We start from the raw sequence: 26,820 nt of genomic DNA, 5'->3' as shown, positions 1-26,820 counted from the left end.
TTATATTTGATTTATCAGCACATAGTGGCTATGCAGTCTCTACGGTGGATGTTGCCATTTGCCCTGCATAGGATACTATATTGACAATGGCGGATGAAGGGGCCACAAATTCTTTCTGCTGCTCCTGCACAGGCTGAATATAATGGTCAACTACATGATCATCTAGTAACAAAATAAGGCTTATGGCACATCATTTTCATCTTGAGAAGCTGAAGAATACATTTTCCAGTGTTTTATTTCAGAGGCACCTGTCACTTTAAAAATGCTTAGCGACAAACTGTCACCAACAGTCAAAAAAATATTTATTTTCAAACAAGTGGTCACACTTGTGCAATTTTCAGCAAAACCACAAAAATGTAACGGACACAATATACCCATCTTTGTATAGCCCTGGATCTCTACTTTTCAAAATGGTGGCATTTGTAGTACTTATTTTCTGTTCTGACACACATAGGACTCTGTGAAGGAAGCGTGACGCTATAAAAAGGAAAGCGGAAAAAATGCCCTTCAAAAATCCAAGTACGCAGGTCTCTTATAAAGGCCCACTACGTGGTCAGCTAGTAACAAAATAAGGCCTATGGCACATCATTTTCATCGTGAGAAGCTGAAGAATACATTTTCCAGTGTTTTATTTCAGTGGCACCTGTCACTTTCAAAATGCTTAGCGACAAACTGTCACCAACAGTCAAAAAAATATTTATTTTCAAACAAGTGGTCACACTTGTGCAATTTTCAGCAAAACCACAAAAATGTAACGGACACAATATACCCATCTTTGTATAGCCCTGGATCTCTACTTTTCAAAATGGTGGCACTTGTAGTACTTATTTTCTGTTCTGACACACATAGGACTCTGTGAAGGAAGCGTGACGCTATAAAAAGGAAAGCGGAAAAAATGCCCTTCAAAAATCCAAGTACGCAGGTCTCTTATAAAGGCCCACTACGTGGTCAGCTAGTAACAAAATAAGGCCTATAGCACATCATTTTAACCAGGAAGGGCCAAAGAACATTTTTTGAAGTGTTTTATATCAAAATCACTTGTCATGTGAAAATTAGGCAGGGTGAAAAGTGACAAAAATGTATATTTTCTGCTTTTACATCTGTTTTTCCTTGTCATATGCATATGAAATAAAATAATTGCTTGGAAACAATATTACTGAGAGAAAGCCTAGATTGTCCTGAAAAAAACAACACATGTTTCAATTAGATAGCATAAGTAATTAAAAAGTTATCACTGTATTAAAAGCAACACAGCTGAGTATCAAAATTGTCAGGAATCTGAAGGGGGTAAAAACCCAGGAATGCGAAGTGGTTAATATCAGTTATATGATACATTTTTAATTTGTAAAAATAAAATAGTAATGTTTTTTTCTCTGGGAACAGTGATAGAGTTAAAACGTTTGGACACTGCCAGTCAATTTAGGTGTCTTCAGTGTTAATTGAATGATAAGTAAATAAATGTACCCTTTTAAAAGCGTTGGGACTTACCGTATTTTTCGGAGGAGGATAAAAACCAGGGTAAAAAAATATATACTAAACCTGGTGCATCCATGGTGAAGGGGCATCTTGTGGATTATGCCCCCTTTGAGTCCTACGGGAGAAAAGTGCTTTACAAATGTTATTTGTTGTTGTTGTTGTTGTACCTCATGCACCCTTGTACCTCTTGTGTCTCCCTGTGTCCCCCTTGTGTCCGCCTCTGTCCTCCTTTGTGTCCCCTTGTGTCCTCCCGTATGCCCCTTTGTGCCCCCCTGTGTCCTCCTCTGCATTGGCACAGTACAGGGAGTCCCTGACATTGCGACGGGTTGGAGGCTCATATTGACAGGCATTCACAAGTCAGGAACTTCCTGCATTTAGATTATAAGATGCAGTGACTTGTTTCCCCCACTTCTGGGGAGAAAAATGGAGTCTTATAGTTCACAAAATACAGTATATGGAGTTAATTGTTTTGTACACATATGCCATTTAAATCATTTACTGACTTTGTGCTTGTCTGGGTGTATTATAGGGAGTTTTGTCTGCTTTGTCCTGCTTATTGTTCAGTTGTATTAGGAGTTCTCAATTTATGGAAATTAGCATCTAATTATTTAAACTTATAAAATGAACATTCCCCCAGGGGGACGTTCCTAAATGGTGCGGGCTTTTAGGGGGGCAGTGAGCACTCACTTACCTATGGTGCTACTCTGTAGCCTCCTGTCTATGTGCGGGCCACCATCTTCTACATCCCTGTCCTGCAGCTTGATGTACCCGCAGTGATGTTGTGCGTCCTTGCCCACTGCAATGCATTCTGGTAGATGTAATCTATATCCAGCTTTAACTGAATACAGTTAAAATAGTATTAGTTTATAACACATAGTTGGCTCTGCATTGCCTCCAGAATACCCGGTGTCAAATACAGATCTTGGCTTATAAAACGTATATATCTTTTGCTTGCTAAGCGACTAAGACATCCAGATGCTGGGGAAAGTCCGCCCTCGTTCAGCTATTACTGTCTTGAAAATGTTACATGCACTCATATTCTGTCAAATTAACATTCAGCAGTTGTTTTCTGACAGAAGAGAATGTAAAATCTGTGTAAAATTTGGGGCTTTTTTATTTTTTTTTAAATGAAACCTTATATGATAATGGCCCTGCCTACACTTGCAGCAGTGATGTAGCTTTTAACAAGGGGATTTTATGTTGCGGAATAATTTAGTGTGTCATGTGAAAACTTTACCATGCAAGTACAAATTACTGGAGGGGTTCAGAGAATTCAGACACTAAAGGAAGCCATCACCAGGGACGTTTAGCCAGTTTGTCCAATTTAATGATTAAGCAAAACGAGAAGAAAAGAAAAATGGCAGTGTAATGTTACATTCCACAAATGTCCATTTCTGTGCATTGCGGTATATAATAGCTTCCATAAAATCCTAACAGCGCATAGTACAGATTTACTGGGTGGTGAGGAGCAAACATAGCCGCTTAATTGCCGTTCAAGGAAAAGAAAAAAAGTTTGCTTTAACTAGTGGCGTTTAAGAGCATGAAATCTAATTTTCTAACTACATCTGTGTTTTATTTGTGTATAACATTCCATTTTTATTTTTCAGTGCATAATGGGCATTGTAATTGGGAAAACAGATGTCAGAGGAGTCACAGACCGAATAAGTTAAGCCCGCTTTATTATTTCTTGAGCGCTCAGAGACTTGCATGTCAGTTAGAATATTCTTTCCATCGCCTTTTCTTTATGCTGCAGGAATTAACGTTTTGCAAATGATTAATTTTAATTCACGTGAACAAATTGCTTAATTTTTCGGAGAAAATCACTGATATTTACCTCTTTGGTTTTGCATTGTAACGTCACTGCTTGCACAATATTGCTGTTGACAGAAGTTGCTGTAGCATTCTTCTAACTTGTTAAAAGTGTAAGTTTGGTTTGGAGTTATTTTTAAGAAATGAAAAAAGTTGGGTCTTGATGCAGTCTATATACAGTGAAAGTTTGGGCAACGTTGTTAATTTTCACGATTTTCCTGTATTACAACGTTGGTTGTTACGATAAAAAATGTCAGTTAAATATATCATATGGGAGACACACACAGTGAAATTTGAGAAGTGAAATTAAGTTCACTAAACTTATAAAGTGCACAATAATTGTTTTAATAAAATTAGGCAGGTGCATAAATTTGGGCACTGTTATAATTTTATTGGTTTCAAAACCTTTAGAACTAATTATTGGAACTCAAATTGGCTTGGTAAGCTCAGTGACCCCTGACCTACATACACAGGCAAATCCAGTTATGAGAAAGAGTATTTAAGGGGATCAGTTGAAAGTTTCCCTCCTCTTTTAAGTTTTCTCTGAAGAGTAGCAACATGGGGGTCCCAAAACAACTCTCAAATGACCTGAAGATAAAAATTGTTCAACATCATGGTTTAGGGTAAGGATACAGAATGCTGTCTCAGAGATTTCAGCTGTCTGTTTCCACAGTTAGGAACATACTGCGGAAATGTAAGACCACAGGCTCAGTTCTAGTTAAGGCTTGAAGTGGCAGACCAAGAAAAATCTCAGATAATCAGAAGAAACGAATGGTGAGAACAGTCAGAGCCAACCCAGACCAGCACCAAAGACCTTCAACATCATCTTGCTGCAGATGGAGTCACTGTGCATCGTTCAACCATTCGGCGCACTTTACACAAAGAGATGCTGTATGCAAGAGTGATGCAGAGGAAGCCTTTTCTCTGCCCACAGCACAAACAGAGACGCTTAAGGAATGCTAAAGCACATTTGGACAAGCCAGCTTAATTTTGGAACAAGGTGCTGTGGACTGATGAAACTAAAATTGAGTAATTTGGGCATAACAAGGGGCGTTAGGCATGGAGGAAAAACAAAACAGCATTCCAAGAAAAACACCTGCTACTTACAGTAAAATATGGTGGTGATTCCATCATGCTGTGGGGCTATGTGGCCAGTGCAGGGACTTGGAATCTTGTCAAAGTTGAGGAACACATGGATTCCCCTTAGTATCAGCAGTTTCTGAAGACCAATGTCCAGGAATCCGTGATAAAGCTGAAGCAGCTCCAGGCCTGGATCTTTCAACAAGACAACGACCCTAAACACTGCTCAAAATCCACTAAGGCATTTATGCAGAGGAACAAGTACAACGTTCTGGAATGGCCATCTCAGTCCCCAGACCTGAATATAGTTTAAAATCTGTGGTGTGAGTTAAAGAGAACTGTCCATGTTCAGAAGCCATCAAATCTGAATGAACTAGAGATGTTTTGTAAAGAGGAATGGTCCAAAATACCTTCAACCAGAATCCAGACTCTCATTGGAACCTACAGGAAGCGTTTAGAGGCTGTCATTTCTGCAAAAGGAGGATTTACTAAATATTGATTTCATTTCTTTTTTGTGGTGCCCAAATTAAAGCACCTGCCTAATTTAGTTTAAACAATTATTGCACACTTTCTGTAAATCTAATAGACTTAATTTCACTTCTCAAATATCAATGTGTGTGTCTCCTATATATATTTATCTGACATTTTTTCTTGTAACAACCAACGATTTATACAGGAGATCATGACAAGGTTGCCCAAACTTTCGCATCCCACTGTATATGCTTATTGTCTTTGTAGTTAAAGGGAAATTATAAAAATGCCATAAAAAAAAATCAGTTCAATAATTGTATGTTTATCATACTCCTAAATTAAACTTTCCTAAAACACCATAGTCTTTGAATTTATATTTCAGACCCCTTTCACACTAGGACATTTTCATTGCGTTGGGTGTCCCTTTTTTTACCGCAGGGTAACGGTAAAGCAATGAAAACCTATGGGGCATCTCAGATTGGATGCTGTGCATTGCACTGTGCCAGAAGCATTCAATCTGATGAGATGTCAACGGCGCGTTATTGGCAAACACCCACGACGATGTGCGTTGACCGGATGTCATATAAGTCAATGGCGCCACAGATATTTTAAACTGTTTGGCACATGCGCGGAAGTATATTTTGTCCATACACTTCCGTGGAATTCTTATTTTGGCCACAGGAAGTGAGCGCTAGAGAACCTTACTTATAGTTTGGGTTGCAGCCAGAAGTGAGATTACTGAGCATTGCCACGGTAATCTCCAAAGCCTATTTTTAACGTTGTGGTGCGATGCGATCATCCGATCATCCCCCACCTATAATGCTGGTAGCTGATGTGAAACCGGACTCAATGTTATATGGGTAGGAGAAAAAAAAAGTTTGGTGAAAGTAATAGCTTTGTAATGGCTTATTGATATGGTTAAATCATGCAAGCTTTCAGGGAATTAGTCCCCTTTTTCAGGTTAAAAGTTAAAATCTACCCTTACACTTTTGACTGTCTCAGGTACATGAGGGTAGATTGTAAATGTTATTCAGCTCTCACACAGACAAATCCTGAATTTCTGAACTTGTTATCTGTTCCCTGCTCTCAGATGTGTTTTTCTCAGACACACTGGCCCTTATTCAATTCACTTTTCCCCTTAATTTTCCTTCTGGGAAATCATTTTTCATCATCTGTTTAACATAACTTTTCAGCAAATTAAAAAGGTACTTAAAAAATAGGTGAAAACGTACTGTCAAAAGTATTTTCCTTGCTTGCTGATGCCTTAAAGTAAACCTGAGATGGCCAAATAAAAAGATTCTGTACTTACCAAGGGCTTCCTCCAGCCCATGAGCACCGATGCGTCCCTTGCCGTCCTCCCGAGTGCCTCAATTCACTTAGCATTACCACATTCGATAATGCAGAAAACAGATGATTTTACTTATCACCTTGCCAAATGGCAATACGCTAAACCTATTACAGCACCGGCACAGCTGTGGTTCTCTCCACTGGCAGCGTATAAGGATTGCCAACCCCTAATGGGTCAGAGATCGCATACGCACCCACGTCATGAGGAGTGTACGGTGCAGTGTGCTCCCGATGACATGGGCACATGCACCCATTGTGGGTCGGCGATCCTTACAGGCTGCCAGTGGCACCCTGGAGAGGACCGGAGCTCTCCCCGGGACCCAAATGACTTCTAAGGGCTTGATGAAGCACCAGGTAAGTAAAACTGCTTTCTTTTTTTCTGGCCCCATGAGTCCTTTATGCATATAAATGCAAAGTAATCCTGCTGAAAAAGATTTGCCTTTAGTCCTGACAATATACAGTATAGAGCCAAGCAAAAAGCCAGACTGAAAAAAAAATGTGTTTAATTTCCCTTTAACTGTGTTACTGCAGCAGCAATGTGTGTTAACTTTAAAACAGCCACATGCCCAGTCTCTACTTCCCTGGTAGTGTAGATAAATCTTAACACCCAGCGCCAGGAAATTACATTTTTAGATTTGTCTAGTTTGGAAATGAACTAGAGCCTGCATTGGGTTTTAACTGCCGTCTGTTACTCCATTAATGGAAACCTGTAATGAAAAAAGCACCCCAAATGGATACTTACCTAGGTAGATGGAAGCCTCTGGATAATCCAGAGACTTCCCCGTCTTCCTCCTCCTTGCCATTCCAGCGCTGAGACCCCTGAAAGCTTGTTGACAAGGGCTTGTCAACAGAGCTTGGCTGCACTGTGCAGACGCAGAAGGCCTGTGTCTGAGCACTACCCCGGAGCCGAATGGGCTTGTTTTTTCACGCCAAGCCTGAGCGGTGGCTCCGTGCTACTGTGCAGGCGCCAGCCCTCCTGTGCTCGTGCTCATACAGGAGTGCGACCGCGTGGTTCGGGGGTCCCGGTGCTGGAATGGCGAGGTGAGGAGGAGGGGAGAAGTCTCTGGAGGATTCAGAGGTTTCCCTCTACTAAGGTATCTGTTTCTTTGTTTTTTCCCTCATAGGTTTTCTTTAAGAGTGTCTTCCTCACCAGTGGAGTTGATACCAACCCCACTCCAATACATTTCACAGCATAACTCTGGCTTCCTCAGGGGTATTTGCAAGGGCTTCCTAACAAGAGTTATGATACTGACTCACTTCAAATATGAATGTATAAATGATAAGGCCTAGTGCTGGTTACCAGATTATTAAATTGCAGCTCTGATAAATAATAATATAATCTATTTAAATGTTTTTAATGACTATTACTTTTACTATTACTAAAGGCTCATACACACATCAGACTATAGTCTATAGAAAGATCACAGACCAATCCTACCACCCTTCATGTAGTATGAGAGCCATACCTTCACAGTCTTTTCTATGGAGCTGAACTCCCCATCAGAAAAAAATCTTTGCTAGCTGCTGCACATAAAGATGCTGTACAGACACAAAAGATCAGTATCTGCCAAAGATCTGTTCCTGCCAAAGATCCGTTCCTGTAAATTGCATTCATAGTCTATGAGATTTGCAGATCATCATACACACCTTGTTTAACTGACATTCATCTGCAGATCAGACAATCATCTGCAGATCTGAAAATCCATCCTGGTGGATCTGATCTGCAGATGAATGTCTGTTAAACAAAGTGTGTATGAGGAGCTGCAGATATCATAGACTATGAATGCATTTTGCAGGAACAGATCTTTTGCAGATACTGATCTTTTGAATGTCTACAGCATCTTTGTGTGCAGCATCTTGCAAAGATTTCTGTCTGATGGGGAGTTCAGCTCCATAGAATAGACTGTGTAGAGTATGGCTCTCATACTACATGGAAGGTGGTAAGATTGGTCTGTGATCTTTCATTTTCCAAAGACTATAGTCTGATGTGTGGATGAGCCTTAAAGGTAACCATCTTCACTTGTGAACTGTTTGCTTGTAAGTAGTAGGTGTGTATAAAAGGTCAATGAGTTTCTGGACTCCTGACAGACCCTTCCATTTTTCATCTAGTACTGCACTGATGTTTTTTTGGATTCTAAGTCATGGGGAAAGCAAAAGAAATGTTAAAAGATCTGTTGGAAAAGGTAGTTGAACTCAATGGAACAGGAAAGGGATATAAGAAAATCGCCAAGGAATTGAGAATGCCAATCAGCAGTGTTCAAACTCTAATGAAGAAGTGGAAAACTGTCGGTTCTGTTGAAACCAAACCACAGCCTGTATAGGCCAACTGAAGTTTCAGCCAAAACTGCAAGAGAAATTGTTTGGGATGCAAGGAAAAACTCGCATTTCACTTTCCCACATTTCCCAAAGGAAAACTGAAGTGTTCAGATAAAAGTTAGATATTTATATTATATTTACCTCAGTAGATTAAAATCTCTGCATAGTCCAGAGGCATCCCAGATCCTCCTCAAGCTCACCAATCCAACGCAGAGTCTCTAAGCATGTCGAACAAGAGCTTGTTGGATATGCTCTTTTGGCTGCACTCCCAGCCATGTTCGAGTGCGACCATGCTGCCCATGAGCAAGTACCGCCCGCGCATTCCCAACAGCATGAAACCACTCATCCATGGCGTTTGTTCCGTGCATGAGCACCTTCGTGCTACTGGGCTTGCACGGACCATACTCGCGCAGGCGCAGTATGGCCACAGTAATTCACGAAAAAGGAACGTGACCACGAACAAAAAGATGGTCCCGCACAGCACTTAGATAATACGTTTTTTTTTTGTTTTGGGTAGAGAAGTTGTTAGGTTGGCACTGCAGCAAGGAAATGTTCTTGAGCGAGGAGCTGGTAGAACCCACAATGCCTCTCACACTGAATGGCTGAGACTGCGTGCTCTAAACGATAGGATAGCGATATACTGTACAGGAGAAGGAGAGAGAGGAGAGGAGACCGGCACTGCAGTGAACTGTTTATTCCATGGTGCGACAAAATGACAGGCATAAAAACACATAAGTGCAAACATGCGACATACCAATCTGGGCGGCAGTGTTGGGTGATGGAGGGTGCTGGGCACTGTATGCCTTACGGCCGTTTCACGCAAGAATGCGCTTCCATTAGAGCCTCCGTGGAAGCGCATTCTTGCGCGAAACGGCTGTAAGGCATACAGTGCCCAGCACCCACCATCACCCACACTGTCGCCCAGATTGGTATGTCGCATGTTTGCACTTATGTGTTTTTATGCCTGTCATTTTATCGCACCATGGAATAAACAGTTCACTGCAGTGCCGGTCTCCTCTCCTCTCTCTCTTTCTCCTGATAAGTTTTTTTTGTTTCTCCTCACAGGTTTGCTTTAAGTTTGTCCAAAATGGTTGTATGTTAAGAAATAGCTGAGACTCTACCTTATCTAGAATATTTTGTATGAGCAGTTTCTAAACGTTTGTAGACATCAATACTGAGGTATCTGAAAACTGCAAGGAAGGTGTGATGAATCTTCAGGTTTTTGGAGAACATGAAGTTTGGCTCACCAAATCATTCTTTTAATTTGTTGAATCTTTTAATCTTGTTATTATTTGTATTATAAATTAGCCTTGTGATAGCTCAGGCCACACACACTTTTGGATTTGGCACCATTTATAAGTGCATTATGCCAAACAGGAAAATATGGTGACCACCGTTCAAATGTTCCTATGTATTTCTGAATGATGTCTCAGATCCTAATGGTAGTAAGTCTTATTCCCAATGTTCTCCCCAAGCTCTTTGAGCCGGGTGGTCAACCCGGCTAATTTTGTTGAGCACCCGGCTGTCATCAGCTCACCTCCTCATCCTCTTCCTATGCTGTAAGCAGAGTTGTGCCGCCCCTGCATTCCCCCATCGCGCCCCTTACGGCTACTTTTTCATGCCATTAGTTGATCTGTGCAGTCCCTAGTGGCCTCCAAGCTTAGTGCTGATTGAACCAGACTGCTCAAACTACTTCCATGCAGTTACTAAAACCTCTGCCCAGTAATGTAATTTTTTTATCAGGTATTGATATACAGTGATGCTCACCGGATGCTGTCACAAGTGATTACTCGTGATTCAAATAAGGTTGAATTGGCACATGTGTGTGGTGGGGATACAAGGGGTTATTTACCTATTGTTCACATTGCAAGCCTCACACCGGCGCACTTCCTCAACAATCAACAACCATATATGGAGTGAGTCTGCAGAATAGGCTTGGAAGCTCTTGCAAATACCTCCTGTGAAAGCAGCAGCTGACCTTTAAATATGTTGGAGTGACTTTGGTTTTAGTTTTAGGGAGCCTAAATGTAATTTATATCGCGTAAGTACCCTGTTGTGTTTCTTCAACATCAACCCAGCATTGCTCTTTGTAAGTGCAAAGTATGACAAACTAAGCAGGACCTGGCAATTACTCATGATCTATTTATAAACAGTAGATCAAGTTTTTGCAAAAAAATAAATAAAAAGTTATGACTTTTAGGGTTTTGTGAAAGTTGTAATGTGTTGTGATTGTTCCAACAGTTAAGGATTGAGACTTTGGCACTTCAAAGGGAACCTAAGGTGAGACATATGGAGGCTGATATATGTATTTTCCTTTTAAACAAGGACTGCCAGGCAACTGGTATTGTTTAAACGGAAATATATATGGCAGCCTCCATTTGTCTCTCACCTCAGGTTACTTTTAAGGTCTGGTCAAACACAAGTATTATTCAGCACAGGTATTGGAGAAGTTGAACATTACTATAACCTTTTAGAAAGTAGTTTAGCTGTTTATTGGGTGTAACATACTATTACCCTACATATACACATTATATTTTTGAAAGACAGAAGTTCAGGTGCCCCACAATGCCTCAGACAATATTGTTAATGATCCATCATGTTGTATAGCTACATCTGACCATTGTTATTCCATTGTCACTGCAGCGAGGACTTCCTGCTTCTTTCTCATCACCTCTCCATAGAACAGAACAGGCTGCCAAGCGGTGTATTAGTACAAAGCTTGTTCACAGAATATTCATATAAAGATCTTTCCTTTGAAAGTGCTCTAATTAAAGTAAGCCTAGAGTGAAATAAATGTGGGCAGTTTAACTTAATAAGGTATTCTTCCAGCCCCCCCCCTCAACCCCCCCCCCCCCCTCCCCACCCGGTACATCACAGTCATTGTGCTTTGTTGCATTCAGCAGCTGGCCCTTTTGAAAGCTGCATCCGCATTCTGGGCCACCTGTCTCCTCTGTCGCGCTTCCACGGGCGGTAGAGTTCTGTGCAGTTTGTAGTAATTGCAACTGCCCATGCACCTAACACTCTCGACAACAGGAGTGCAATCGAGGGTAGCGCATGCACAGTAGCCCAAGACTGGCCCAATTGACCAACTTTCAGAGGGGCACAGCAGCTGAATGGAACTGAGCGGAACGTCAGTGAGGGGCCAGGGGGTTAAACTGGACACATTTATTTCTCATTAGGTTCCCTTTTAACCTCCTGGGGGATACAATAATATTGCCAGGGGGCGGCGCAGCACATTTTTTTTAATTTTTTTTTTTTTTTTTTTTAATCATGTAGCTAGCCTAGCACTAGCTACATGATAGCCGCTGTGCAGCGGCATCCACCCACCCCCTCCGATCGCCTCCGGCAATCAAAGCAAACAGGAAATCCCGTTCAGAACGGGATTTCCTGTTTGGCTTCCCCCGTCGCCATGGCGACGATCGGGATGACGTGACGTCGTGACGTCAGAGGGAGTCCCGATCCACCCCTTAGCGCTGCCTGGCACTGATTGGCCAGGCTGCGCACGGGGTCTTGGGGGGGGGGGAGCGGCACGGCGGGTAGCGGCGAATCAGCGCGGAGCGGCGGCGATCGGTATATACACGCAGCTAGCAAAGTGCTAGCTGCGTGCAACAAAAAAAAATTATGCAAATCTGCCCACCAGGGCCTGAGAAATCCTCTGTGGCAGCTTACCCCGAGCTCAGCTCGGGATTATCCCCCAGAGGGTTAAGGAGTGTATGTTGCATTAGGCCACATGTGTCGAACTCCAGGCCTGGAGGGCCAGATCCATGCCAGTGTTTAGGATGGACTGAGAAAGAAAGAAATGTGTTCTACCTGATGGACCACACCTTTCCTGATTCAGACCCATCAATTCATTTGAGCTGTGTCAAAAATGTATGAGGATCTCAGCCCTCGTAGGACCGGTTTGACGTACCTGCATTAGGCCATTTAAGATCCTTATGAAATATATCGAACACGTGAAGTGCTACCAGTAAACAAAACATTGTTTTGTTTGTTTTTCCTCCTAATTTTCCGCCGTAGATATTGGATCAGAGAGATATACCTTCAGCTTCACCATCAGAGATTCTCCCTCATTCTTCATTAATGCCTCATGCTGGGGCAAGCAGGGATATATTAGATCGCTTTCTGAAACTTTTCACGTTGGTGACATTGGTAAGTTATTGTATGACTGCTGCTTGCTGCAAAGCTTTTACCTGGTTATAAATGATTTCAGTGAAATGCCAGAATTCTGCTGCTGAAATATTAACTCTTTGTGGGGATCAGAAAAATCAGTGCGTATATGGCCAGCTGAACAGTTTAATGTTTCTTCCTTCTAGATCAGTCAGAGCAATACAGGATGATTCCTGAATAGTTGCTATGCATTGCTTCAACTTTTCACAATTCCTTTTACACTGTTATGCTGGGGATACACGGTACGTTTGTGTACCGTGTATCGACCAGCTGATGCACCCAGCTGATAATATTCAGCTGGCCCGATCAAGCCGCTCGACCCGCGCCCGCTCAATTCCCGCCGGCGGACAATGGCAGGGAATCAATCAGCGAGGACGCGGCTGGGGTCGATCTGGCGGCTAATCAAGCTGCCGGTCGACCCGTGTGTGCCAGGCATTAAATATGCTGTTAAATAGATGGCATGGTGACTTAGTGCAGTGTTTCTCAACATTTTATTGGTATGCACCCCTATTAAAACCCTGTACTCACCAAGTACCCCCTAGCATAGTAAACATTATCACAGGTACCCCTTGACAAATATATATTTAATCCTAGTACGTGATACTTGGTTCCTAAACCATTTCCAAACATTTACTATTGCTTTTAATTAGCTAAAAATACAAATCTGATGTTGTTTAAATAAGATTTATAATTTTCTTATACTCTAAATTTGTTGTTCTTGGTTAAGTATATCACGCCTGAGTACCCCCTGGAACCATCAGAAGTACCCCCTTGGGTACGCGTACCACACGTTGAGAACCTAGGGCCTAGTGAATAGCACTCTTGCCTTGTTGCAGCACTGGGTCTCAGGTTTGAATGTAGACAAGGATTTATTCATATTTGTGTGGGTTTTCTCTGGGCACTCCGAGTTCTTACCACATCCCAAAAACATACAGATAAGTTAGTTTCCCCAAAATTGGCCTTAGGCTAGGACAAACATCCAGTAAGTCTGTGGTAAAGATTAGATTGTGAACCCCTCTGAGGAACAGATTATTATTATTATTATTATTATTATATATATAGCGCCGACATCTTCCGCAGTGCTGTACAGAGTATATATTGTATTGTCACTTAGCCTCAGAGGGGCTCACAATCTAATCCCTACCATCAGAGCTGGGACAAGGTCCTCCAGCACCCAAGGCTGAGACACCAAAGTGCGCCCCTCCATCCCTTCCCCCAGCCGTCAAACACTGATTGCTACTAGACTAAGAGGCGCCACAGGGCCCCCAACCTCCCCAATACCTTAATCTCTAGTTATCTGACTTGCAGTCACTGCCATGTATCCCCTTTTGCTATTTCTTTCTGCTTCAAACACAATTGGGAAAGACAACTGAATGAATTGTGCGCCCCCTATTACACTGCGCCCTGAGGCTGGAGCCTCTCCAGCCTCTGCCTCGGCCCTGCCTACCATAGTCCTATGTCTATGTATGTATCATGCAGTGTATGTATGGTAGTCTAGGGACAATTTAGGGGGAAACCAATTAACTTATCTGTGTGCTTTGGGGATCAGCAGTTAGTAACAAGACTGCTGTAAGTACTCTGTAGAATGCTAGCACTATTCTAGGATAGAAAAGTGTGTGTGTGTGTATATATATATACTGTATATAATTTGCTGTATGCTGTGCCTTGCAAGAGGAGAAAATTAATAAAATCATGTTTTGATTTGTATGTGTGACTTGTGTGTGGAATGTATTTTAAAGGAAACCAGAGCTGATTAACCACTTGACGACCGCAGTGTTAACACCCCCTAACGACCATGCTCTTTTTTGTTAAGCTGGGCTGTGCAGGCTTTTCAGCCTCCTGCACAGCCCAGCTATAGAGCCCAGCGATCGGATTCACCTCCTTTTTTTTTGTCCCTAAGGGGACATGCCGCTAGAGGTGTCTGATCGCTTTGGCCGTTGTTATTTTTTTTTTTCTAAGCCTCAATGAGGCTGTTTCTCCCTCCTTCCCCTTCTCTCCGCCCCTCCATGATGTTTATGGAACAGGACGGCGATCCGTTCCGTGAAGTGGCAGGGAACGATTGCGCATACGCACGTCCGTTCCCTGGGAAACTGCAGCCCCAGGACTTGATGCCAATTGGCGTTAGGCAGTCCTGGGGCTGCCGCCGTGGCCACGCCCATCTGTGTTAGGAGGTCCCCAGGTAGTTAAAAGGAAAAGTTTTATACATACCTGGGGCTTCCTCCAGCCCCATCCACCCGGATCGCTCCCACGCCGCCGCCCTCACTGCCTGCAGCTACAACACCGGGTCCCGGCACTTCTGCCAGTCGGGGTCAGTCTGACGAAAGAGAAGTGTGCTCTTTGCGTATCTCTCCAGCAGGCACTGGAGAGATACGTAGAGGGCGCACTCCTCCTGTGAAGACTGACCCCGAAGTGCTGGGACCCGGTAATCGGAGTTGCAGGCAGGGAGAGCGGCGGCGTAGGAGCGATCCGGGGCGCATGGAGCTGGAGGAAGCCCCAGGTATGTCTAAAACGTTTTTCTTTTAATCAGCTCTGGTACACTTTAAACATGCTCACGACCCCAGAGGGATATCAGAGTTAGGGCTCAAACCCACTAGCAACCTTTTCTAAGCACTAGTGATTTGAAAAAGCTCTTGCTCATGTAATGCTATGTGGGATTTTAAAAAATTCACATCGCTCAAGTGGGATCACACCCATAGCATTACATTAGCAAGAGCTTTTCAAATAGAAAAGCGCTCCTCTGTGTGTATGTATCATCCAGCAAGATGCTCAGTTTGTGCACAGCAAGCTGATTAGTATAGCACAAAGCACTTTTACTTTATTTTTAGACAGTAATAAGGACATCTGCTCACTTATAGGTTGTGCATTTTAAATATATTTTTCATTTTAGTCTAAACAATGTCTTTATTTTCTTTTAGTTGTAGTTCAAAATCCTGTGGTACAACCAAAACACCTAGAGAGAGAAGAAAAATTTAATCCTTCCACACCAAGGTAAAGTATAGATTTCCTGCACTCCATTCTCACAGGGACTGTGAAAGCTTAACAGCAATTCATAAAATGCTATAGATTGGAAACATATGACAACTGTATTTTTAATGTCGTAGGAAGGATTGTGACAGTCCTAAAGACAGCTTCATATTTTCCCTCTTTATCTCTGATTATTGTTTTTGTTTTCTTTTTTTAAGTCCAACTCTATCCAATTTATCTTTTTCTGGACAGGTAGTTAACCAGCCGGGCGGTATGGACGAGCTCAGCTCGTCCATCACCGCCGGAGGCTGCCGCTCAGGCCCTGCTGGGCCGATTTTGATGAAATAAAAAGCAGCACACGCAGCCGGCACTTTGCCAGCCGCGTGTGCTACCTGATCGCCGCCGCAGAGCGGCAGCGGCGAAAGAGGGTCCCCCCAGCGCTAAGGGCTGGATCGGAGGCGGCTGACGTCCATGACGTCACTCCGCTCGTTGCCATGGCGACGAGGTAAGCAAAACAAGGAAGGCCGCTCATTGCGGTCTTCCTTGTTAATTCTGATCGCCGGAGGCGATCAGAAGGACGCGTCCGGAGCGCCCTCTAGTGGGCTTTCATGCAGCCAACTTTCAGTTGGCTGCATGGAATAGTTTTTTTTTAATTAAAAAAAAACCCTCCCGCAGCCCGATCTTAATAGAACGCCAGGGTGGTTAAAGGACCACTGTTGCGATTTTTTTTTTTAAATATATGTAAACATTTAAAGATAAGATGTATGTTTCTTACAGAGTAAAATTAGCCATAAATTGCTCTTCTTCTATGTTGCTCTCACTTATGCTGGGTACACACTGTGAGATTTTCTGGCCGATTTACTGTCAGATCGATTATTTCCAACATGTCCGATTTGCTTTCCGATCGATTTCTGAGCATTTTCCGATCGATTTCCGTTAACTTTAATAGGAAATCGATCAGAAAATGCTCGGTAATCGATCGGAAAGCAAATCGGACATGTTGGAAATAATCGATTTGACAGTAAATCGTCCAGAAAATCTCATATTGTGTACAGTAAGCAGTAGAAATCTGACATTACCAACAGGTTTTTGGCTAGTTCTTCTCTCCATAGGGGATTCTCAGCATGGCCTTAATTCTTTATAAAGATACTCCCTGAACAAGATTTATACAAAGATGCTGGCCAGCCTCCCTTCTCACAGTACACTTTTCTGGCAGTTGGACAGAGCAACTACCGTTCACTACGTGCTTTTGAAAATAAAGAATACCCTGAGAACCCCCCATGAGGAGATGGGCTAGTCCAAAACCTGTTTGTTTCTTTCAGATTTCTACTAACTTCTGTAAGTGACAGCAACATAGGAGAAAAGTAATTTTACTCTGGAAGAAACATACTTCTTATCTTTATGTGTTTACATGTATTTACAATGTTAAGATTTTTGCGACTGTGGTTCTTTAAAATGGGATTTGAGTGTTTTGTCTACATGTTAATGTAGAAAACTGTAACTCCCATTCTGGAAGACAAACTGTATGATTTCTTGCAGACACTTGGATAGTACAACCTATCCTAGAGAGTGCAGAGTCAAGAAGGGTGGTTAGCTCATAAATACAATTAATATAAACAAACATCAATACCCAATCGCCAGTGACTCTGTAAGGCTTGACAGGTTATGTCCACAATCAGTCTCTATCTATGCCCAAATCTAGTGCCGTGATTGGCGGTGATGCTGTGGCCTGACTGGCGGTGATGCTGTGGCCTGACTGGCGGTGATGCTGTGGCTGGGCTGGCTGGCGGTGATGCTGTGGTTGGCCTGGCTGGCGGTGATGCTGTGGCTGTGCCTGGCTGGTTGAAGTAAATGCTGGCCTGACTGGGGGTGATGCTGTGGCCTTTTTGCCAGCGATTCTGGGCTGGTTGGCTGGTGGTGATGTTGGGCTGGCTGGCCTAGATAGTTTAGGTAGTGAGAGGTGCCCCCTAGTTTAGGTAGCGCCAGGAGCCAGTGTAGGTAGTATAGTAGTCCCCAGTACAGCTAGTATAGTGGCCCCCAGTATAGTGGCCCCCAGTATAGCTAGTATAGTTCCCCCCAGCCAGTATAGCTAGTATAGTTGCCCCCAGTAAGTATAGCTAGTATAGTTGCCCCCAGTAAGTATAGCTAGTATAGTTGCCCCCAGCCAGTATAGCTAGTATAGTTTCCCCCAGCCAGTATAGCTAGTATAGTTGCCCCCAGCCAGTATAGCTAGTATAGTTGCCCCCAGCCAGTATAGCTAGTATAGTTGCCCCCAGTAAGTATAGCTAGTATAGTTGCCCCCCGCCAGTATAGCTAGTATAGTTGCCCCCCGCTAGTATAGTTGCCTCCAGTAAGTATAACTAGTATAGTTGCCCCCAGTAAGTATAGCTAGTATAGTTGCCCCCCGCCAGTATAGCTAGTATAGTTGCCCCCCGCTAGTATAGTTGCCCCCAGTAAGTATAACTAGTATAGTTGCCCCCAGTAAGTATAGCTAGTATAGTTGCCCCCCGCCAGTATAGCTAGTATAGTTGCCCCCAGTAAGTATAGCTAGTATAGTTGCCCGCAGTAAGTATAGCTAGTGTAGTTGCCCCCCGCCAGTATAGTTGCCCCCAGCCAGTATAGTTGCCCCAAGAAAGTATAGATAGTATAGTTGCCCCCAGTATAGCTAGTATAGTTGCCCCCAGTAAGTATAGCTAGTATAGTTGCCCCCAGTAAGTATAGCTAGTATAATTGCCCCAGTATAGCTAGCATAGTTGCCCCCAGCCAGTATAGTTGCCCCCATTAAGTATAGCTAGTATAGTTGACCCCAGTATAGCTAGTATAGTTGCCCCCAGGAGGGTGAAAGCAGCGCTAGAAGGAGGGGCAGCGGTGGGGAGGGGGGAAATACCCCCCCTCCCTCACCTGGGACCCCTCCTTCTGCCTCTCTCCCCCTCCATAGCTAACTGACGGGAAGTGCGGGGCGGCCGGAGGCGTGCTAAGAATTACTCACCTCATTTCCGCGTTCCAAGCGTGGAGCGCAGCGTCATGTCGTTACAGGTCTCCGCCTTCAATGCCGCCCACTGTGCTTCCACTAATCAGGAAGCACAGTGGGCGGCATTGAAGGCGGAGACCTGTAACGACATGACGCTGCGGCTGCGCTCCACGCTTGGAACGCGGAAATGAGGTAATTCTTAGCACGCCTCCGGCCACCCCACACTTCCCGACAGTTAGCTATGGAGGCGGAGAGAGGCAGAAAGAGGGGTCCCAGGTGAGGGAGGGGGGGGATATTTCCCCCCTCCCCACCGCTGCCCCCACTGCCCCTCCTTCTAGCGCTGCTTTCACCCTCCTGCTGTGCTGCTGTGGGGGTTGTGGTGACACACCCCTGGGTGTCTGACACCCGGTGCGCCCCGCCCCCCTGCGCCCTATGATAGGGACGCTACTGGTGTCAGCAGTAAATATTAGCTGACACTGCGCTGTCAGCTGACCGCAGTCGGCTGACTACTGTTTACCTTGGCAGAGGGCGTACTGAGAACGCGCCCTCTGCCTATCAGGAAGTGCGGCCTGTGTCCCAGCCTGCACGTCATTAGCGGGGAACAAGCGCAGAGACCCGGATGTAGAGGTCTCAGCCTGGCTCTCGGCGCAACTTTCAGCATAAACAGATAAGTTCCTTACAGACTTCTTGGCTTTCATCCCTGTTGACAGAAGTGGTTCTCACAGTCATACAGACGTCTTATGATCTGGTATCTGAGGCAGAATAGGCAGTGAATGGTACTACATAGCAAAAAAGACTGGGGTTTATAGAACTGGGCTATAAAGCTATGAAAGTAAATGTAAAAAAGGGAAGCTGGCAACTTATTAGTAGAATTAGTAAATTCATGTCATTCAGGTTCAGTTCCCACTTGCCCCAGCGGGAGGGGACAGTGTAGTGTCCGCTCCAATGGTCTGTTGTGGTCCGGCTGTATTCCGGGGCAGATGCCTCACCTCCATAGGCTATGTGGGGAAACACATCCGCCTGCTCGGCATTATCGCGGACTGCACAGAATTGCGGCCTGCTTACCGCAACGGATCCAATGGATCCATTTCAGGCTGACAAGTGTGAATGCCTCCTTTATATAAAATAGGAGACGTTCAATGTGAGCTTTGCAATGAGCGGAGAAGGGACAAAAAATGTCCATTCTCAGCTGAGGTGGGAACACGGCCTTGCAGTATGTTTAACTCATCATGTTACAAATCAATTCAGGGTTACTTGAAAATCTGTTCATTTATGCTGGTGAGGTGGAAGGTGGACAGAGTATAACATTACAGGAACAGGGAAGAGGAGGCCATAGCACTCCGGTCAGGCTCTATGTCACTAGGCTTCTGGTCAGATGTGCTCATTGCTTGCATCAGTAAGTATTGTATACTGTATTGTTTGTCTGAACATTGTGGAACTACGGTAGTCCCTGATGATGCTGGCATTGACCAATGAAATGAATTATATCAACAAAATCTGCTGTCACTCACTTTCTACCAAATGGTTGTTTTAGACAGTCATTGTTCTGGAGTTACTCTACTCTTCTTATTTTTCCCTCTTAATGATTTTATCTATCAGGCCATGTCTTGATCAGTGTCAGTCAATGTTCCCCTGCAGGCGAATGCAATAGCAATTGGGCAAAAAAGAACCTATATGTATCCAGCACAGCTATTGCCCTGAGCAAGTTTGGCTGCACATTATGGGAATCGTCTGCACAGAACAGAGTGCTGCCAAATTTGATGATAAATTATCGGTTCAGGAGATGGAAACCTAATGTCTGTACAAGGCTTTGGTATGAGGCGGAAGAATGGCTCTTGCCAGTTATCTACATCTGCAGTGTGAATAACTCTTCCTGTTTTTTTGTAGCTCCGTCAAGCTGCTTGTCAGTGAAATAAATTCTATGGTCAGAGTACGTCGCCAGGATACTGACGATCATCTGCTGCCTCTGCTGCACATCCCTACACAGTATCTCCACAATTACTACTTACTGGATGATGTTATTGCCAATGGGCAAAGCTTGAGTGGGGAAGTCATTAACATTCTTGCAGCTGTGAGACAGGTATGTTAGTATTACATGTACTGCTATGTATTGTAGAAAGCGATTAATTATAGGATTGGTTTCAAGCGTATTAAAGGGACCATCACCCCAGGGATTCATGTACACTGATCTTATTTACCTTTTGGTGTATTTATTTTCAGAGTAGTTTAAAGTGGTCTGAAAACTGAAAGCATTTCTTCTTTGCTCTAAAAGATTACTTACAACATTAAACCAACCATCACAAAAAAAATTGTAGCAGAACAGCATTCAAACAGTTAAACACAGCACTTTGCCCTGCAGTGGAAAGCCCCATTCAGCTTATGATTGGCATCCAAAGAGGAGATAATGTATATTTTGTTTACATTCCATTGTTTGCTACATTCCTAGCTGAGCTGAGAAGGAGCTCTGTCTCTGCTTCTAAGATGCACACTGTTCAGAAAAGCTCACTGGAAGATTTTAATATATAATTACAGCAACTATGAATAAAATGCAATGGCAGCTTTCAGAGCAAATAGACTATATTAGGAACTTGTTATTTGTAAATGGACAATATTATGCACAAAAGCAAATATAATAACTGCATGAGTGTTAAAAAGTAGGAAAACACATTTTTATTGAATGTTATGTCAGAGTTTTACCCCACTTTAACTCCCCGCAGAGAAGCATGCTGAAGGAAGCAGCTAGAAGGTGGGTATTAAGTGTATATAACTTTATTCAGAATGTTGGAGGCACAGCCCAGAGCTGGGTCATGGAGTAAGAGAGAGGGGGTGACTTGACACCCTAAAAAATAAAGTACAGAGTCAGCGTGAGCCCAAATAGCACAACATGCCACAATATGGAGCAAAGTACTGTAAAAAGGTTGCAGGAGGGGCACTTTCTGAGTGAGGGGACACCTTATGCGGTTATGGCCGTTAACTATGGGGTCTGCTTTACATGTGGGCTATGCGATAGATGCTATTCTTTTTGATTTGCACAGGATTTGATTTGCATTTTGCCTTTATATTACTACTCTCTTTTATATGAAGGTTTTATAACTGTTTTGTAAACCGTAAAATCGTGAAAAAAAAAAAAAAACTCAAAAAGTAGATGAACAAGTACTACCAAAATTATTTTGAGTATTTTCTTGCTTGCTGGTGGCTTTAAATGTATTTTATTGATAAGATGTGAAAATATCCCTGAGGAGAAATTGTGAAATGTATTTGGCCTTTTGTGTCACATAGTCTGGGGTTGATTCACAAAATTGCACTAAAACGTCAGTTCACAGATAGCGCACAGCAGTATTACCCTTATTTCTAGCCACAAGTTATGCTATAGTGTAACCATTGCCACAGCGACACGGGTTACTAATGAGTACCAATGGTATGGTAAGTGTGTACCAATGGTGTAACTCACGGTACCTGCAGCCACAAATAAGGGTAATACTGACATGCGCTGTCTGTGCACGTCAGTATTACCGTGGTTTTGTAAATCAACCCCAGAATGTGCGGTGGAAGGTGGTCACTGAAGTCTCAGAAAAAGTGATATCTTTTGGTACTCGCTAGGTTGGTGATGTGAAGCCATTCACAACCTCGGATGGAAGGAAGGGTCAGAGGTGCGAGGTGAAGCTGTTTGACTTCACAGTACAGTCATTTCCAATGGTATGGTAAGTGTGAATTTCTATATGTATACAGTTTTATGGACTAAACACTAATACAATATAAACAAAATGCTGTGCAATTGCTGTAATACAATCAAAACTAGGAGCGTAATCAACTAGGAGATATTAAATAAGTTTATGAATTTTCAGGACAGCATGGTGGTGTAGTGGTTAGCGCTCTCGCCTTGCAGCAATGGGTCCCTGGTTCGAATCCCAGCCAGGGCACTATCTGCAAAGAGTTTGTATGTTCTCTCTGTGTCTGCGTGGGTTTCCTCCGGGCACTCCGGTTTCCTCCCACATTCCAAAAGCATACGGATAAGTTAATTGGCTCCCCCTAAAACTGGCCTTAGACTACAGTACTTACACTACATAATATAGACATATGGCAATGGTAGGGATTAGATTGTGAGCTCCTTTGAGGGACAGTTAGTGACAAGATATATATTTATTAGACATTTATGTAAAGCAGTATCAGCCTAGCTAAATTGCAGCATTCCCGCTGCAGAACGAGGTAATTACATTTCAATATTTTTTATTGTAATTTTCAAAAAAAAAATTAAACATATATGTCAAAGACATATTATTACACTTGACAAATGAATACTTTATACATAGTAACCTGTTGTAAGTAACCTTAATCTTAAGTACAAACTTTATAACTTATTTGTAGAGATGTACCTTAAACATATTTATACATTCTTAGAGTAGATATACAGTAATTCTACATATATCTGAGGTAATATAGTTTATTTAAAAGCAGTAATTCTACATATATCTGAGGTAATATAGTTTATTTAAAAGACTGTCAAACTCTGTTCTGGATAATCCCTGAGAATTTTAATCTTTAGAATGGTTGCATAAAGTCTATATATTGCTTAATCATTTTTATATATACATTTTTATTCTTGTGAGCTAAATCAAATCCAATCTGTGTTTATAACTTACGTGTTTATTGTCTAGTGAATTTTACGCATAAGGGATTATCCCCATACGCATTTCCGCATGTATAATGAATGAGGTAATTAAATCCCCCAAATACCAGGGCAAAATTCCACGACTTTCCAGGTCATGGATTCTGCTGCCCGAGGAGGCAGAGCTTAGCGCTGTAGCTCTGCCTTCAGTCACGTCAATCTTTGCCTCTCCCCACCCCTCTCAGTGAAAGAAGACTGAGAGGGGCAGGGAGAGGTGGCGAGTAGAGGCAGAGCTACAGCACAAAGCTTTGCCTCTACACGGAAGCGCTCCCTGAATTTTGCCCCGAGGATTTGGGGGGTTTAATTACCTCGTTCTGCAGCTGGAATGCAGCATTTTAGCTAGGCTGATACTGCTTTACATAAGTGTCTAATAAAAAGAGGATTTTTAAAAGGCTTCAGACTCTCTTTAACCACCCTGGCGTTCTGATTAAATCGCCAGGGTGGCTGCGGGAGGGTTTTTTTTAAATAAAAAAAAAACTATTTCATGCAGCCAACTGAAAGTTGGCTGCATGAAAGCCCACTAGAGGGCGCTCCGGAGGCGATCTTCCGATCGCCTCCGGCGCCCAGAATAAACAAGGAAGGCCGCAATGAGCGGCCTTCCTTGTTTTGCTTATATCGTCGCCATAGCGACGAGCGGAGTGACGTCATCGACGTCAGCCGACGTCGTGACGTCAGCCGCCTCCGATCCAGCCCTTAGCGCTGGCCGGAACTTTTTGTTCCGGCTACGCTGGGCTCAGGCGGCTGGGGGGACCCTCTTTCGCCGCTGCTCGCGGCGAATCGCCGCAGAGCGGCGGCGATCAGGCAGCACACGCGGCTGGCAAAGTGCCGGCTGCGTGTGCTGCTTTTTATTTCATTAAAATCGGCCCAGCAGGGCCTGAGCGGCAGCCGCTGGCGGTGTTGGACGAGCTGAGCTCGTCCAGACCGCTCAGCTGGTTAAGTGCAACCTGAGTATTGCTTTTATTGAAGTTTGTTTACGTTAGTTCAAGTTAAAATTAGGCTCTGATCAATTACTAATTTTTCCCTGTTTTAATAAACTGACATCCCCAAAGAAGTGACTCATCACTGGTAGAGATGAGTAAATCTGCAGAAAACAGATTTTCAAAGATTTCCTTGAAGTTACCCCATCTTCGCGAAGCTTCGCAAATGTGTAGGCGAACATGTGGCTGGCTCTTATGCAAAAATATATGAGCAAAAATATGTACTACAAATTCAAAACTTTATTTGTACTTTACTGACCATTACGGTACTAGTAGTATAATACGGGGCTAAAGTAAACAATGCACTTAAATAACGTCACCCTATGTTAAAGAATACATGTATTGGGGAAAAGTGGATTTTTACTTACCTGGGGCTTTTTCCAACCCCACATAGTCTTTCAGGTCCCTCTTTGTCCTCAGGGTTCCCTAGGTTGCGCATCTGCCCCCTCAGAAAGATCTGAGCTCCAGTTGTGGGCTACTGCACATGCACAGTCCTATCCCCGTGCCTCCTTGATCATGCTTCTGCCGCTGGGAGCATTCTACACTTGCGCAGTTCTCAAAACAATCTTACTGCATGTGCGCAAAACTCTCCTGGTGATGGGAGTGCAATCAAGGAGGTGCGCTGACAGGACCATGCATGCACAGTACCTGCAACTTGAGCAAGAGTGGCAGATCTTTCTGAAGGGGCAGCGGCATAATGGAGGGGGCCTGGAGGACACTGAGAGATCTGAAAGACTACGGGGCTGGAAGAAGCCACAGGTAAGTTAAAAAACACTTTTTTCCCAGTTCAGGTGTGACCACAATACTTCTGTTTACATCACACAACAGTTTTCACAATACATTGGTAATACATTAGTACAGCCTTCCCTAGCTAAACTATACACATCATCCCTTTATGTTGTTGTTTTATATGCATACATCCAGAATAAATATTGTGATATTCTTTTTAAACTATTGGTTTTTGATTTGTTTAAAACAATTGTGTTTTCTATATAGTATCAGGCCCTATATGAAATGTAGCGATAAAATGTAACAGGGGAACAGGTTCCCTAGATTATCTAGAAAAGAAAACAGCAAGATTTTATAAGGTACTAGTATCACTAATTAGCAAAGGTGGTAATCTCCTCCCTTTGGAAGATTTTCTCAAACCTCTTGTTATATCTATGGAACAGGAAGTAAAGAAAAATGCCTCCAACTGTTTGTTTGGAGTTAACAGTTAAAACCTGACAAAAGTTCTTTCTCTTCCTTGTGTTTTTTTAAACATTAAGGAGGGAGTTCCATTGAATCAGTACTATTATAACAATCTTATAAAATCTAATAGGAAACTGTATAAACAAATTACTTTCTTTTTTTGAATTTTAGCTGGGATAATGAGTCCATTCAGCAGGCACAGAGCTGGATCCCACGAGAAACAGGTAGCTTCTTTTTGTCAAAATGGAATGACCTTGTCTTAATATTAGTGTACAAAACATAATGAGATTAACATGAGTACATATGGGATTAGTCATTCTAATAACTTGCTTGAGTTTCTTTTCTAGTTTTTTATTTATTGGGGGAGGGGGTGTTTGCATTGTAAGGGTGAAAAAAAACTAGTGTTTTCATGTATACAAATGAGGCAGTCAAGCAGCAGTTAGATTTAGCCCCGGCTCTCCTGAAAAGTAAACAGAAGCCCAATCAGGCTGAGGAAATACTGCTGATAATAAGACATGGCTGTAAACATCTTAACCTAGGTACTTTTCGCCCCTAGGGTAAGAGTAGGAAAACCAGAAAATTATATATTCTGAACCAGGTGCATCTTCTGAAGCAGGTGGGTCTTCTGGAGTGTCACAGTAGGGCTGGCACCACGTCACCCCCCTCTCCAAGCTCTAGAGCAGTGATGGCTAACCTTGGCACTCTAGCTGTGGCAAAACTACAAATCCCAACATGCCTCTGCCTCCCAGAGTTATGCTTAAAGCTGTCAGAGTATTGCAATGCCTCATGGGACTTGTAGTTCCACCACAGCTGTAGTGCCAAGGTTAGCCATTACTGCTCTAGAGCATCACAGCAGGGCCAGCACCAATTCTACCCCCCAAGCTGCCCCCATGGTCTAGGAGGTCACGGCAGCATCACAGCAGAGCCTGTGTCAGGTCTCTCCCCCCCCCCCCCCCCAGCTGTCTCCACTCCCAAAGTTAATAGTGCTAGCAGCAGAGCACAGTCCAGCTGGCGTGCTCTCTTTGTTCTTCTGTAGTCATCCTCACTGGTGTCCGTTCTCAGTGACATGGTGGAATGTACATATCTACGTGTCCCCAGGACATGGAATGGGCCCCAGCAAGTATGAAGACAGAAGGCCACAGAGAGTGCCCTGGCCAGACAGGTGATTGGTGAGTGCCCTCCACTGCTGCTAGTACTCTGCAGATGCCTGGGGGAGCACTGGGTGCTTCAGAGGCTTCCCAGATTTTCCTTGAGCCCACAGCTCCTGTCCAGGACCCTCTCATTTTTGTGGGCGTGCTCCAACGCAAGTACGAGCTGCGACTTCCGGTGCACTTCCAGGATTACTGCGGAAGTCACACAGTGATGCACTGCAGCTCCTTTTTAGA

At 43.4% G+C, this 26,820-nt stretch overlaps 1 protein-coding gene across 3 annotated transcripts in view; it reads left to right on the top strand.

Annotated features, from left to right (window-relative positions):
* MEIOB (meiosis specific with OB-fold) overlaps positions 1–26,820 on the top strand; it is a 60,168-nt gene that overhangs the window by 13,901 nt on the left and 19,447 nt on the right. For all 3 annotated transcript variants that reach the window (XM_068246710.1, XM_068246708.1, XM_068246707.1), the window contains 6 exons: positions 3,084–3,141; positions 12,517–12,648; positions 15,582–15,654; positions 20,489–20,681; positions 22,202–22,302; positions 25,607–25,659. In XM_068246710.1, the coding sequence (XP_068102811.1) occupies positions 3,084–3,141; positions 12,517–12,648; positions 15,582–15,654; positions 20,489–20,681; positions 22,202–22,302; positions 25,607–25,659 (610 nt within the window). The remainder of the gene's footprint in view (positions 1–3,083; positions 3,142–12,516; positions 12,649–15,581; positions 15,655–20,488; positions 20,682–22,201; positions 22,303–25,606; positions 25,660–26,820) is intronic.

This window comes from Hyperolius riggenbachi, chromosome 7, assembly GCF_040937935.1.
Source record: "Hyperolius riggenbachi isolate aHypRig1 chromosome 7, aHypRig1.pri, whole genome shotgun sequence".
Classification (NCBI taxonomy): domain Eukaryota; kingdom Metazoa; phylum Chordata; class Amphibia; order Anura; family Hyperoliidae; genus Hyperolius; species Hyperolius riggenbachi.
The sequence above is the reverse complement of the archived record's forward strand: the minus strand, read 5'-3'. Positions and strand labels throughout refer to the sequence as shown.